The sequence below is a fragment of the Rana temporaria genome, chromosome 1 (assembly GCF_905171775.1).
Source record: "Rana temporaria chromosome 1, aRanTem1.1, whole genome shotgun sequence".
NCBI classification, from domain to species: domain Eukaryota; kingdom Metazoa; phylum Chordata; class Amphibia; order Anura; family Ranidae; genus Rana; species Rana temporaria.
In genome coordinates, this window is record NC_053489.1 from 363,067,328 (window position 1) to 363,083,638 (window position 16,311).

The 16,311-nt window shown below is 46.1% G+C and overlaps 1 protein-coding gene across 1 annotated transcript in view; it reads right to left on the bottom strand.

Moving 5' to 3' along the window:
• Nucleotides 1-1,549: 1,549 nt before the first annotated feature.
• Nucleotides 1,550-16,311, bottom strand: part of RNF126 (ring finger protein 126) — an 82,376-nt gene continuing 67,614 nt past the window's right edge. The window contains exon 9 of the mRNA XM_040322084.1: nt 1,550-2,491. Within this exon, the coding sequence (XP_040178018.1) occupies nt 2,336-2,491 (156 nt within the window). The 3' untranslated portion in view covers nt 1,550-2,335. The remainder of the gene's footprint in view (nt 2,492-16,311) is intronic.

Sequence of the window (16,311 nt, forward strand, 5' to 3'; positions counted from 1 at the left end):
AAGGAATGTAAACATCCCTTGTAATAGAAAAAAGCATGACAGGTCCTCTTAAATATGAGATCTGGGGTCAAAAAGACCTCAGATCTCATAATTAGACTTAAATGCAAAAAAAAAAAATTAAAAAAAAAAAGTCATTTTTTCAAATGACAAAAAAAAAAAATGTTTCTTTAAGAGGCTGGGCGGGACTGACGTTTTGACGTCACTTCCGCCCAGCAGAGCTATGAGGACGGGTGAAGGAGATTTCTCCTTCAGTCCCGTCCCAGCTCAGCTGCCGGACACATCCAATCCCCTCCGCCGCTACCGACGGCTCCGGTAAGCGGCGGAGGGCGCGGGAGAGCGGCGGGAGGGGGGGCCCCTCTCCCGCCACCGATAACGGCGATCTCGCGGCGAATCCGCCGCGGAGACCGCCGTTATCGTGTACACCACCGCCCCCTGAAAAGATGAATATCTCGGTTGTGGCAGCAGCTGCTGCCGTTATCGAGATATTCAACTTTAAAAAGAGGACGTCTCTTTGACATGGGGCGGTGGTCAAGAGGTTAATAACTAGGGTTTATAAAAGCCATTTAATATGTGGAATGGAAATTGCAGAAGTTTTGTGACCTTTTCTGCTGGGCCTTAAAGGATCACTAAAGGATTTTTTTTTTTTAGCTAAATAGCTTCCTTTACCTTACTGCAGTACTGGTTTCATGTCCTCATTGTTCGTTTTTGCTTTGAAGTTGCTGTAATTCTGCTGTGATCTCCACACTTCCTGCTTGTCTGGCTCCTTATAACCATCATACTGGGAGCTTTTCACGGTGGGTTAAGCTGTCATTACTGTGTGTCTAAAACTTAACAGAACCAATCAGATTCATTTTAAAAACAAAACACTGCCCTGGATTTGTTTGTTTTTGTTCTGTGTGTCTCTCTAGTTCACAGGAACATGAAACCAGTTTAAAAGTGAAACTAACCTGCAGGCACATTATAGGATTGATTTTTATCTATTTGTAATCATTTTTAAAAGGAATCAGTTACCTTTTATGTCTCTATACCCTGTAAACAGTCATTTCAGCAAAAACATTTTTTTCCTTTAGTGACCCTTTAAATTAGATTATATGCTCCACCTTCTTCAACAACAAAAAACACACATTCTTAAAAAAAAAAAAAAGAAAAGAAACCAGCATAAAAGTATAATAATTATATATATATACACACACACACACACGCGCGCGCACACACACGCTAAATAGGATGAATTTTGTGCAATGCTCTGCGGTGTCTTTCATTAACTGTTACAAAACCACTTGGGAAAAAATAAATTAACCATTGACTTAACGTGTGCTACATGAGAAGATAGTTCGCACCAGACTCTTGGAAATTAGTCTCTAACATACAATCTCCCAGGAGAAATATGGTTCCAATCTCCAGGTTCCAAGAGAACACGGTAGGCAACTGCTAGTCATCTGTGTGACTGTGTCAAAATGGATAATTGAGAACAAATAGACTGCTAAACAAACAAATAAATAAAAAAGTAAAGAAAATAAAAGAAAAATTGCAGGACCTGCCACACAAATTGCTCAGCATAGCTCGTATTATATTCGGTTTGCTTGTAGCAAAATTTGTAGCCCAAAAATTAGCTTATGAACAGAATGTATTGACAAACTGGGCTAAAACACCATGCTATATATGCATATAGAGAAACATTAAGACTAGGTAAAGACACCAAAAAAAATTATAAAAGAAAAACAAAAAATAAAACAAAAACACACAATACCAATACTGTCAAATGGAACCTTAGCACTATACAGAGTAGTCTTTAAGGATTATGAGACATGAAACTGGAACCACAGTCAAGTGCTGTGTGTCACTCAAGTCACAAGTATGGCACATTCTACACACACTTAATTCATCTCACTGAAGAAGACACATCCTCCAAGTATGGTGCAGTCACTGCTCACACTAGGAGCAGTATCATACATGTTTAATTTAGAGATTAAAAACTTCAAAGCATTAAAAAATAAAAATGATAAAAAGGAGTTACCGCACCTCTATATTTTAAAAGAGGAAACCCAAACCCTTCACAGAAAAAAAAAAAAAAAAAAACCTCACACCCACTCAGTCTCTTCCATATTAGATGTCACACTTTGGTTACCAGCTGCTCCCACTTGGTAAGGAGGAAGAGAAATCCAGACTCAACCCCCAAAAGCCTTAAAAAGTCTGTTTTTATTTTTTCTTCTCTTAGGAACCCCTGTGCTCTGTTCCTTTCGGCTCTGAATGCAGTGGTGACAAAAGCAGCAGGCGAGAGGGTGGCAAGAGGTGCAGGTGCACGGCAACTGCTCCCCCACCCAATTTCAGCTGCTCAGGAATTGTTGGCAGAGTTATTTTCTTCAGTAGGGGAGGTGGACGATGAGGAAGAAGCAGAAGATGCAGAGAAATTCAGGTCTGAAAGTCCTGGGGGGTTGGTTGCAGTGTTCTGCCCACTCAGACTTTTCCTGCATACAGGACATGTATCATGCTGTAAAAAAGAAGGAAACGTTAGAACATGAGATTCTCTCAGTAGTACATAGGCATATTGCATGCAAAATTCTCTAGACGGAGGGTCATCACATTATAAAGGGACCACAAAGACTCCTAAGATTTTGTAGTACGGAATTTGCCATTTGAAATGGTCAGTTTTAGAATTGGTCACAGTAAATAAAAAATTAACTAATGCCTTTAGAAGCGGTCAAAAGGAAAAAGAAAAAGAAAAAAGGCCAATGCAGTTTTTCTGCAGTAAAATGCCTTAACCACTTGCCTACCAGGCCAATTCGGCAATTCTCTCCTACATGTAAAGACCATCTTTTTTGCTAGAAAAAGACACAGAACCCCCAAACACTATATATGTATTTTTCTTTTAGCAGAGACCCTAGAGCAGTGATGGCGAACCTTGGCACTCCAGATATTTTCAAACTACATTTCCCATGATGCTCAACTACACTACAGAATGCACGAGCATCATGGGAAATGTAGTTCAAAAACATCTGGGGTGCCAAGGTTCGTCATCACTGCCCTAGAGAATAAAATGGTGGTCGTTGCAACCTTTTATCTCGTACAGTTTTTTTTTTTTTTAAACACAAAGTTAGCCCAATTTTTTTGCACAATGTGAAAGATGTTACGCCGAGTAAATAGATACTAAAAACAAAAATCCAGAGGCTGCTGTCCAAATCAGACAAATGAGGACAGAAGATATAATCAAAGGGGTGAACAGCGCTGATCAAATAGATACCTAAAAAGGTCACGCTTCAAAATTGAAAACGCTCATGGAATGGCGCCAAACTTCGGTATTTAAAAATCCCTATAGGCGGCGCTTTCAAATTTTTTACAAGTTACATGTTTTGAGTTAGAAGTCTAGTGCTAGAATAATTGCTCTAATATTCGTGGCAATACCTCACATGCATGGTTCAAATGTTGTTTACATATGTGGGAGCGACTTGTGAATGTGTTCGCTTCTTCAAACAAGCACGTGGGGACAGAGGCGCTTTAAAAAAAATGTTTTACTTTTATTTTTCTAGTTTGATGCTTTACATTGTTTTGATCACTTTTATTCCTATTACAAGGAATGTAAACATCTCTTGTAAGAGGAATAGTGTGTGACAGGTCCTCTTTACAGTGAGATCTGGGGTCAATAAGTCCAAGATCTCGCCTCTAGGCTGGGAAGCATGAAGAAAAAAAAAAAAAAAAAAAAAGAAAAAAGAAGAAGGAGCAGAAGATCATTGTTTCCTGGCCAAGGTGGTGACATTTTTTCAAATGCAGAGGCCGGGTGTGACATAACATCGTGCTGGCCTCGGAACAAGCATAAAGACTTTGGTGACCATCTGGCCCACTGGAAAACTCTATGGTCAACATCTGGCGCCGGTCGGATCCTTCTCTGGTTCGCCGATTACAGGTGTGAACCAAGAGGGCGTCGGGAGGCGGGGTAACATGACGTCCCCCACCTATAGGCTATTATTGTTCTAATGGTGAAGGGAATCGCCGGCTCTAAAAGACTATATCTGAATGATACCTGTAACTGCAAGCATCATTCAGATGTCACTGCTCAAATTCGACTGCGTCATATGACAATGGGAGGGAAAGAAGCGGCATTAACCTGTTGCAGACCGCCCCACGTACATTTACTGCAGCAGGGCGGCCGCTCTGTGCATAATCACATACAGGTACGCAATTCTGCATTCCTGGGTTTTGGGCGCGCGTTTTTTTTTAACCAAAAATATGTAGCAGAATACATATTGACCCAAAATGATGAAGACATTAGATTTTTCCATTTTTCATAACAAAGTAAACAATATTAAATTTTTATTTTTTTTAAATTGGTCTTTTTTTGATTATAGCTAAAAAAATAACCAGGGGTCAACAAAAAAAAAAAAACGAAATTTGTGAAAAAAAAAAAAAAAAAAAAAAAAGACAAAAAGGACATTCTCTTATGGTGAAGCGTAGCATGACCACGCAATTGTCAGTTAAAGTAATGCAGTGCCTCCTGTGTCGCTTTAGGCCTAAATTTGTTTCCTGGGTGCAGGCCTTATACATATTGCTGAAGGCTAGAGTGCGTACTGGGTCAACTCTTTTCCCTCCCTTCTATCATCAAAGGGGAACCAGGCACTTTCACCTGCCATCTTTGCACTGGCTATTGGGCCAAAGGCTATTCTTTTGCAGTCCTTGGATTTACGTGGTATAACCATAGGTCCCAGGAAAAGGGATGAGACTGACTCATTGAGTGTCGGCCCCATCAATTGACAACTTCGGTCTGGTATTTGTATTAATTGGGGAATCAAAATGTAACCACTTCCCGATCGCCACACACCGATATGCATTGGCAGAATGGCACAGGTGCGCAAAAGGGCGTACTTGTATGCCCCTTTGTATTCTCGGGATAGCGAGGAGAGGCAGAACTGGGAAATGTAAACAAGACGTTTCCCTGTTCTGCCTAGTGACATGAGAGATCTTCTGTTCCCTGTCATCGGAAACAGTGATCTCTCATGTCAGTTGTAGTCCATCCCCCCCTACAATTAGAACACACCGAGGCAACACACTTAACCCCTTCCTTGCCAGTGACATACAGCAATCAGTGCTAAAAATAGCCACTGATTACTGTATGTCAAGGGTCCCAAAATAGTGTCAAAAGTGTCCGATCTGTCTACCGCAATGTCACAGTCCCAAAAAAAATTGTAGATCACTGCCATTACGAATAATCATAGAAAAAAAAAAAATTATACTTAAAATGTCTTAAATCTATCCCCCATTTTGTAGACACAATGGGCCGTATTCAGATACTTTGGAGTATCTTTAGGCGGGGCGTAACGTATCTCAGATACATTACGCCGCCGTAAATTAGGGCGCAATTTCCGTATTCAGAAAGAACTTGCGCCCTTAGTTACGGTGGCGTAACGTATGTTGTCCGGCGTAAGCCCGCCTAATTCAAATGGGGATGATGTGGGCGTGTTTTATTTAAATGAATGGTGACCCTGCGTATTTGACGGCATGTGCCGTTCGTGAAAAAAATCCCAGTGCGCATGCTCGAAATTACGCCGCAAATCGTCATTGCTTTAGATGTGAACGTAACTTATGTACAGCCCTATTCACGAACGACTTACGCAAACGACGTAACATTTTCAAAACTCAACGCGGGAACGACGCCCATACATAACATTGGCTACGCCTCATATAGCAGGGGTAACACGTACCCCCCCCGGTACATGCGGCGGTCGGAAACCCGCCGGGAGCGATCCGGGACGAGGGTGCGGCTATTCGTTTCTAGCCGCCCCCTCGCGATCGTTCCCCGGAGCTGAAGAACGGGGAGAGCCGTATGTAAAACATCCCTTTTATAGGGAGGCACGATCGATGACGTCAGACCTACAGCCATACCCCCCTACAGTTGTAAACACACACACTAGGTGAAGCCGAACTCCTTCAGCGCCCCCTGTGGTTAACTCCCAAACTGCAACTGTCATTTTCACAACAAACAATGCAATTTAAATGCATTTTTTGCTGTGAAAATGACAATGGTCCCAAAAATGTGTCAAAATTGTCCGAAGTGTCCGCCATAATGTCGCAGTCACACAAAAAAAAAAAAAAAAAAAAAAAAAAAAAATCGCCGATTGCCGCCATTAGTAGTAAAAAATAAATAAATAATAAAAATGCAATAAAAACTATCCCGTATTTTGTAAACGCTATAAATTTTGCGCAAACCAATCGATAAACGCTTATTGCGATTTTTACCAAAAATAGGTAGAATACGTATCGGCCTAAACTGAGGAAATTTTTTTTTTTTTTAGATATGTTTTTGGGGGGATATTTATTACAGAAAAAAGTAAAAAATATTGCATTTTTTTCAAAATTGTCGCTCTATTTTTGTTTATAGCGCAAAAAATAAAAACCGCAGAGGTGATCAAATACCACCAAAAGAAAGCTCTATTTGTGAAAAAAAAAAAGTCAATTTTGTTTGGGAGCCACGTCGCAAGACCGCGCAATTGTCTGTTAAAGCGACGCAGTGCTGAATCGCAAAACCTGCCCTGGGCATTTAGCTGCCTAAAGGTCCGGGGCTTAAAGCGGTGGTTCACCCTGCAGAACAACTTTTTAGCATAAAATTAGGCATAGTAGCGCGAGCTACAGTATGCCTGTCTTAATTTTTTTATCCCCGTACTCACTGTGTAAATCGTACATAGAAGATTCCGACTGCCCGCGGGGAATGGGCGTTCCTTTCAAGAGGGAGGGTGATTGACGGCCGGCCCTGGCACATCACGCTCCCCGAAGACAGCCGGAGTAGGTCTCGGCATTTCACGGCGCCTGCGCACAGACTATGCGCAGGCGCCGTGAAGAGCCAAGCCTATTTCGGCTATTTCCGGAGAAGTGTGACGCGCCAGAGCCGGCCGTCAATCACCTTCCGTCTGGATTGGAACGCCCATTCCCCGTGGGCAGTCGGAATCTTTTATGTACGATTACACAGCGAGTACGGGGATAAAAAAAATTAAGACAGGCATACTGTAGCTCGCGCTACTATGCCCAATTTTATGCTAGAAGAAAAAAAAAAATTTTTTTTTTTTTTTTTTTTATAGGGTGAACCCCCGCTTTAAGTGGTTAAAGCGACAGTGCCGAATTGCAAAAAATGCTCTGGTCATTACGAGGGTAAAATGTATTTATTTTTACAGAAAATATGCATTAGATAAATGGATGAGCAAATATTGAGTGACAAAAAAAAAAAAAAAAACATTGTAATGGCTCCGATTTTATTCTCCAGACTGTTATTCTGAGACTGTTTCTCAGGAAAAAAAAAGATTTTTGTACCGTAAAATCCTTTTCTCTTCCGTTCATGGACGGACACAGCATCTTATTCTTGACATTAGGGTATTAGCCTTCTATTAGGAGAGAACTAGGCAGAAAAGCATGTTAAGTGTTATACATCTAAACTGTACAGTACCGCCCTGGGGGCGGTCCCTCTAGGTACAACCCCTCTCCCTGCATCATGCAGCCTCAGTTCCTCAAAAAAGCAGTACAAACATAAAAAAGGAGGGGTGGGTGCTGTGTCCGTCCATGAACTCAGAGAAAAGGATTTTACTGCAAGTACAAAAATCCCATTTTCTCTTCCGTTCATGGACGGACACAGCATCTTATTCTTGACATTAGGGACGTCCCCAAGCAGTGTCAAACGAGGGGTGGGAACAGCAATGAAACCAACTTCACCCCAAACAAACAGAGCTCCTCAACCGAGGAGTTGCAACCTTAAACAGCCGCCTGCAAACCCTTTGCGGCCGAAGCAGGCATCCGCAGATGCATGCTGGTCAACCTAGGAAAACTAAGTGAAAGTGTGAATGAACGACCAGGACGTCACCGTACACACCTTCGAGACCGACGCGTGATGTCGGAAAACTCAGGATTCACCTATTGCCCTTGGTGAATGCACCGTGACAGGAAAGAGGCGCCCGCCCTTTGTATTCAGGCTATGCCCTTAATCTGTCTGATCCACCGAGACACAGTGGCTGATGAGACCGCCAGGCCTGCCTATGGGCCAGTCACCGACACAAACAGTGAATCCGACCTCCGAAAACTGAGTCGTAGCAGACAGATACACCCGCAGAGCTTGCACCAAGGAAAGCAAGCAACCTCTTGGAATGCAACGGCCGAGAACACAAGGATGAAGCACAATGTCCACATTTTGATAAAAAGGCCGAAACAAACCTCAGGTAGAGACAAAGGCGGCGAACGCAGCACCGCCTTATCCTTTAGAAAGAGTAAGTAGGGAGACTTGCAAGACAAGGCCGCCACTCAAAGACCCCCTGGTAGAGGCAACTTCCATCTGAAAGCTACTTACCAAGTGAGCACCACCAGGGGAATTTCTCAATGTACCTTAAAAAAGGTGGTTTCTGAAATCACCCAGGGTACCAGATTCAATCCCACAAAGGCAGCAGTGATTGAACCGGAGGGGCCACACGTGGAACCCCTTTGGACAACGTACCCACCAGTGAATGAGTCGCCAAGGGTCGCGGAAAAACCCAGCCAAGGCAGACATCCACCCCACAATGGAGTGAAAAGCAAGTCTTACAACCACTCCACGCTGTAAAAAACAACAGGTTTCTGGAAGCCGAATATGTACGTGAACGCCACTCCACACCTAGAGATGTAGGCCCTTCAAGTGTGACGATAATTCATCCGAAAGAGGACTTCAGTGCCCTCAGCACGGTGGAAGCACCTAAACGACCCCTGGCCACAACCCCAAAACCTTCTGATTGGGTCGAGAAGCCAGGAGATCCCCATCTACGGTAGAGGAGTCGAAACACCTCTAGGTGTAGAGACCATAGTCCATGGCCAAGCAACTGCTAGTCCACCTGCTAGAGTTCTACGCCCAGACTGTATGCGGGCGATAGAGCCAGCACAGCCTTGCCATGCTCCCACAGGACGTGAGCGACAGCATGCAGCAAAGAGACTTGTTCTGCCCGATGGGTGACATATGCCACCGCCGTGGCGTTGTCCAACTGGATCCTGACTGGACGTTCCTGCAGCCCCCGTGACCAAGTAGAGGAGCACCACCTGAACGCCCAAAGGAGCACCCTGATCAGCAGGTGGGGTTCTTCCTGCGTCCAGCGACCCTGTGTTCCAACAAAACAAAGGCAACGACTTCCCAGACTGAAAGGCTGGAGACCTCAGCCACCGGATCAGGGATCCCAGACTAGCCGGCTTACCCGGCTTTGACAATCCAGGGACAATGGAGCCGAGTACCAAGTCGACAGGATCTCCGTTCTGCAAGACTCGAGAGTGGAATTAAACACACAGGACCGCCTCAAAAAAGGTGGCTACCGGAAAAAACAAGGACACGCATGTAAAAGCGCAGTGACCACCACCAGCATGATGCCCCCCGCTGTACCGCAGCCTGAAGTGAATGCAACTTGCTAAGGGAGAAAAAAAACTCGCCTTTGAGTCGTCCAGATCGAACCCAGGTATTCCAGGCATGAAGTCGGCACCAACACCGACTTCTGGGGGTTCAGTACCCAACCAAAAACTCCCGAAGAGTCAAACTGACAAACGCCACATCCACCCCGAATTCCGAGACGGAATCTGCACTCAGACGGAGATCAACCAAAAAGCCCTTGATTGAGATCCCTCGCTGCCTCAGCAAGGCCAGGATCGGGGCAAGCATCAGACAAACGCCCGGTGCCGACACCAGGCCAAAAGGGGAGAGCCACCATTAAGCAGTGCTCATCCCAGACTGCAATTTACAGAAAACTCTGATACCTGACGCATATGGGGGCTGCAATAAAAAGCATCCTTGATGTCCAAGGAAGGCAGCAAAAAAATAAGAAATCCCCTGGATGTAATGCAGTGACCACAAAGTGGACCGGACCGACCTCTCCCTTCTCTGGAACTACAAACAGATTGTAGATTCCTTGGGGGGGGGGAAAAAAAAAAAAAAAAAAATTTCCGGCACAGGCACTATCCTCTGCGCATGAGCAGGTCCTGCACTGCCCCAAACAAGGCAGCCCGGCAAGCCAGAAGGGGATGAAGGTTGGAGGAAAAAAAGGGATTTTTAAATACAGCTTACCTGTAAAATCCTTTTCTTGGAGTACATCACGGGACACAGAGCGGCATATTCATTACTATGTGGGTTATATGGAGTACCTTCAGGTGATGGACACTGGCAATCTCAAACAGGAAGTCCCCTCCCTATATAACCCCCTCCCATAGGAGGAGTACCTCAGTTTTGTAGCAAGCAGTATGCCTCCCAAAATGGTCCCCATAAGAGGGGTGGGAGCTCTGTGTCCCGTGATGTACTCCAAGAAAAGGATTTTACAGGTAAGCTGTATTTAAAAATCCCTTTTTCTTTATCGTACATCACGGGACACAGAGCGGCATATTCATTACTATGTGGGATGTCCCAAAGCAATGCTTTAATGAGGGGAGGGAGACATCTTCCCAAGGATTTACTTCTGAGATAACTCAAATAATAATAATAAATCCAACTTAGTCGAGAAATAAAAATTAAATTTTTTAACTCAAGGGTGCCCCCGATTCTGAGGGTCTTAAAAATGCAGCCTGCAGCAGTTCTTGCCAAAAAGGCTGTATCAGTATTCCTTCTTACGTCCAACCGGTCTGATTTTAGAACACTTGTGGACTCAAACCAGGTTGCCGCCTTGCATACTTGAGCCACAGGGAACTGATGGTGTGCTGTCCAAGGAGGCGCCCATGGCTCTGGTAAAAAGAGCCCTTACTGGCAGTGGAAGAGGCAGTCTTTTCAAGCTGTAGGCCTGAGTAAATAATAGCTTCCTCTCTCACGAGAAGATGGCTTTTGCAGCTGTCTGCCCCTTCTTGGCTCATCTGGCAAAAATGAACAACACATCTGTTTCCCGGAACTTCTCTGTAGCTCTAAAATAGGCCTTTATGGCCGTGACCATACCCAAGGTATGCAGCAACCCTTCCTTCTGGAAGTAGGTTTCGGAGAAGGATGATAGTACCAAATCCTGGTTAGGAAAGAACTGGATATAACCTTCGGTAGAAAGGGAGGATGAGGATGGAGGACCACCTCGTCCTTGTGAGAAAATTTAAGATATAGCTCCTTATAAGATAAGGCTGCTATTTCTGTTCTCTTTGGCTAAACTATGGCAACCAGAAATCCCAGCTTCCTTGATAGCCAAATCACAGGAATTTCAGCCAACGACTCAAAAGGTTGTTCCTGTAGAGTTGACCGAACTAGATCCAAGTCCCACGGCAAGTGGTGACATGCCCGGAGGATTAATGCGCCAGACCCTCTGAAAGAAGGTCTCAACCGCGAGTGGGAGTCCACCACTCCTAGCTGGAGAGACTTAACACTTCATTAAAGGTATACTTGCGGCAAGCTGTTCCTTCGACACATACCAGCCTACCTAGGCTTCCCGGACCCTGTAACAAGTCACCCTGGAGACCGGCTTTTTTTCTTTCTTTTTTTTTTTTTTTAAACCTGATCAGGGTAGAGATTATCTGCCCAGAACGGCTTCTACTACTGAGAATCAGGGATTCAGCCGCCAGGCCGTCAAATTTAGACGCCGCAATGCAGGGTGTAGGATCGGGCCTTGTGAGAGTAGGTCTGGCCGTAGAGGAAGTGCCCAAGGTTCTCCCACTGCCATCCTCAGGATTAGTGAGTACCATGCCCTCCTGGGCCATGCTGGAGCTACCAGGATGACTGGTTTGTGCTCCACCCTGATCCTGCGTAACAGGCGGGGTAGCAACTGTAGCGGGGGAAAGGCATATAGCAGTTTGAACTGATGCCAAGGACAAACCAATGCATCGGTTCCGCAGGCCATAGGGTCCCGAGTACGGGACATGAACCTGTCTAGTTTTTTGTTGAATCTTGATGCCATGACGTCCACGTCCGGCATTCCCCACCTCTGGCAGATTAACTGAAAAATTTTAGGGTGCAGAGACCACTCCCCTGGCGACAGAGACTGACGACTCAAGAAGTCCGCTTGCACGTTGTCCACCCCGGGAATGAAGATTGCCGATATGCAGGGCACATGAGCCTCTGCCCACAGGAAAATCGAGCTCACCTCTCTCTGAGCTGATTGACTTTTGGTTCCCCCTTGGTGATTTATATATGCTACAGCCGTGGCATTGTCCGACTGAATCCTCACCGGGAACCCCTGTAACTTGGATGTCCAAGCCTCGAGGGCCAACCGAGCAGCTCTGAGCTCCAAGATGTTAATGGGCAACTGCCTCTCCGCATGTGCCCAAGTGCCTTGGCGAGTGCAACCATCCAAGACCGCTCCCCAGCCCGTTAGGCTGGCATCTGTGGTTACTATCTTCCAGGTTATGGGACTGAAAGATTTTCCCTTTAGCAGATTCTGAGGGTTTAACCACCAACACAGACTTTGCCGGACTCTTGCTGACAGAGGCAACGGAAACTCCAAGGCCTGCGCCCTCTTGCTCCAAGCTGCCAGAATGGCTGCCTGTAGGATGCGAGTGTGGCTCTGAGCGTAAGGTACCGCCTCGAACGTGGCCACTAGCTTGCCTAGTAAACGCATACATAGGCGAATAGTTGGTTCTCTTTTACTCAGAACCAGCTGAATCAATTCTTTGATAGCCCTGACTTTTACCAGGGGTAGAAAAACCTTTTGCTGAGCTGTGTCTAACCTCATGCCGAGATAATCCAACTGTTGTGCGGGTTGGAATACTGATTTTTCTCGGTTTATGACCCAGCCGAACCTCTCGAGAATCTGAACCGTGAGGGCAACCGCTCGCTCCAAACAAGGAGATGAGTGGTCTATGATCAAGAGGTCATCCAAATATGCCAGGACCGTGACGCCCTGGATTCTTAGACTGGCTAATATTGGAGCTAGAACCTTCGTGAACACCCGGGGGGCCGTAGCCAGCCCGAAAGGAAGCGCCACAAATTGGAAGTGACGCTGAGCCACTGAGAAACGTAAAAATCTCTGATGTGGCCGAAAGATCGGTATATGAAGGTAAGCATCCTTTATGTCTATGGAGGCCAGAAAATCGCCCTTCTGGAGCACGGCGGCTGCTGACCGAACAGACTCCATCCGGAATGACTGAACCTTTAGATAAATGTTTAAATTTTTTAGGTCCAAAATTGGCCTGACCTCGCCGTTGGGCTTTGGCACGACAAATAGATTGGAGTAGAAACCTAGCCCTTGTTCTGGGGCTGGTACCTCTACTATCACGCCTTGATAAATTAGACGATCCAATGCCGCCAAAAAGGGGGACCTCTTTGCTGGATCGTTTGGAATTCTTGATTCCTGATAATGAGGAGGAAACTTTAGAAACTCTAATCTGTAGCCTGTGGCCACAGAAGATCGGACCCATCTGTCGGGGATGTTGGCTTCCCAGATCTTTGAAAAGAAACGAAGCCTTCCCCCTATCCTCGTGGGTGGGGGCATCTCTTCATAAGGCAGACTTAGGAGCAGGCTTTGCTGGCTTGCGATACCAAGGCTTTTTGCCTCCTGGGGCCTGTCCCTGCGATTTAAAATTTGATCGCGCAGGAGGCCGTCGATACTGCCTGGCATTAGAGGGCCCTGGCACAGGGGAAAGTTGCCTCTTAAATGTAGGACCCCGAGATCTCTTCTTGACTGGCAAAAGGGTACTCTTGCCACTTGAGATAGTCTGAATGTATTTATCCAGATCTTCTCCGAAAAGTCGACCTCCATGGAAAGGGAAACCTGCCAAAAGCTTTTTGCATGGGGGCTCGGCCGCCCAGTTCTTTAACCATAAGAGCCTTCTCATATGCACTAAAAATAGAGATAAGCGAGATGCCTGCTGAATGGAATCTTTTATAGCATCCACCGCAAAGCAAAGAGCTCTGGGTATATCGGACAGCTCTTCTGCCTGTTGGGCAGGGATGTCCTTAAGCATCTGTTTCGTCTGATCCTTTAAAGCCTGACAGACTCCTATAGCAGCCACCGCTGGCTGTACCACTGCCCCTGCCGTGGAAAAAGAAGCTTTTAAGAGAGTTTCCAACCGTTTATCAACCGGGTCCTTAAACATCTGAATGTTTTCTACCGGGCAAGTTAGTGATTTATTTACACAAGAGATGGCAGCATCCACAGCTGGGAGCGCCCATTTTTTGGCAAACTTCTCCTCTAACGGGTAGATAACAGAAAATTTTTTAGGCGGCAAAAAAATTCTGTCTGGTCGTACCCAATCTTGGAAAATTAGCTCCTCTAATAACGGATGGACTGGAAAAACTGCGTTATTCAGGGGCGCCTTTAAGGAGCCCAAAGAGGAAACTGCCGGACTCCGGAGCTCCGGTAAAGGCAGGTTAAATGCTGAGTGTACCATGTCCGTCAAAGACTGGACCCACAGGCTCTCCGCTTGGGAGGCTGAGAATGGTTCCTCAATAGTAGATTCCTCAATTTCTGAACCCTCTGGGTTCTCGTCCAATAGATCCTCCTGAAATTCTGATTCCTCCAGTGAAATCAGTTCAGCATCCGAGGATACACATTTTGGCGAAGGGGACCTAGCCCGCTTCTTGCCTGGAAAAGATTTAGTGAGCATAGCTGCCAATCTTTTCTCTAGTCCTTCTAATGCGGTAGCTAGCTTTTCCTCTGTGACGAACACAGGGTTGGGTGGATCTGGGCCAGCCGCTGCACCAGACCCCCCTATTGGCTCAACCAAGGCGGCCACAACTGGGTCAGGCGGGGAGAGTACCGGCATAGCCTGACTCGTATCCTCAGAATCCGAGGGGGAACCCTTTTGCTTTTTGACATTTTTAGCTCCCCTTGATCCTGAGCCTTTGGGTGCCATGGTACAAAACCGAGGTTCTTAGCCTGCAACAACTAACTGTACGCAGCTAGGAAATAATCTTGAAAGGTTTAGGGAGCAATAGGATTACTAGTGTCCAAAAACCCTGGTGAGGCCGAAATCAAATATAAAGGAAAACATTTTTTTTTTTTTTTTTTTAATATGCTATTATGTTCCTTTAAATTAGAAGTATTTATATTTTACTTCTTTTTTTTTTTTTTTTTTTACGGCCCCACCAATATCTTTTTCCAGCCCTTCAACCTGCTGACAAAGGGGAATTTTTGGCTTAATAAGAAAAAATAGGCCAAGCCTATGATGTACTACCCCTTTCTTGCCACCGGGGGTCGCAGGAGTGCCGCTCTGTGTCCTCTCTCCTCCAGATCAGCTTCAGACTGATCTATGCGCGCACCCTGTCACTCTTAACAGAGGCGAGACACGCCTCTTCCTGCGTGCTCCCGCCCTCCCCCTCCTCCCGATGTCGCGAAATTCATCTATTTCTTGCGTGCCCGCGCGCGCGCGCGACAGGGAGAGGAGAGAGAGACACATGGAGACGCCAGACGCCGACAGAGCTGGGAGAAAGGACGCGCTGCAGGGCGGCAAATTTGAATCCCCCGGACAGGTAGGCTGCAAATAGAGACTCTAAGGAATCAGTTGCTTAGCCCAAGGGTCTCTTCCCAGACCCTGTATGCCCAGCAGAACAGCAGGTAGCCAGAAGAAGATTGCTTGGACAGGGGGCCAGAAATGGGGAGGAACAAAACAAATCATCCTGTCCACTAACGGACATAGTGACCCTGGTGCCCATGCAGAGCATACTTAGGCTGCCCCCCCTTGTGGTCCCCCTTGGGAAGCTCGCAGTCGAACCAAGTTCCGCAGGCTCCCCACTTACCTGCTCCATGCCGCAGGACGTTTGTAACAAACACAGTCCAATCTTCTCCCATCTCCGTGGGAAGTGTAGTAGACCTTCAGGCACTGGGGTCCTGAAAGGAACCGCTGTCCTGGACCTATACAGCACCTCTGGCAAACAGGGAACTCTTGGCTTTAGAAAAGCTGTGAGCCCTGGGCCCAGGGTCCAGCCCTCCAGAGAGGGCATTATAGGCAAAACCCCCTGGATTTGGGGGCCCGGGTACTGTCCACTTCGGCACTGAGGCACTCTGGACAGATCCGGTTAGCCCGCCTTGATCCCAAGGATATGGAGGCAAGCTATTCCGTGACCAACACCTAAGACACTGGCGAAAAAACTGAGGTACTCCTCCTATGGGAGGGGGTTATATAGGGAGGGGACTTCCTGTTTGAGATTGCCAGTGTCCATCACCTGAAGGTACTCCATATAACCCACATAGTAATGAATATGCCGCTCTGTGTCCCGTGATGTACGATAAAGAAAAATCTTTTCTTTTTTTGTGGAGAAGAGAAGAAAAAGAAAAACTCCATCTTGCACCCAGAAGAAACCACTTCACAGACCCACTGGTCGGAAGTAGGGAGGTCCACCGAGCTGTAAGCTCACGAGGGCGACCCCCCACCCATAGTCGGGCACAGTGCTCTCATCCAAAACTATTTTTTTTTTTAATAATGTTATCCAGCGAG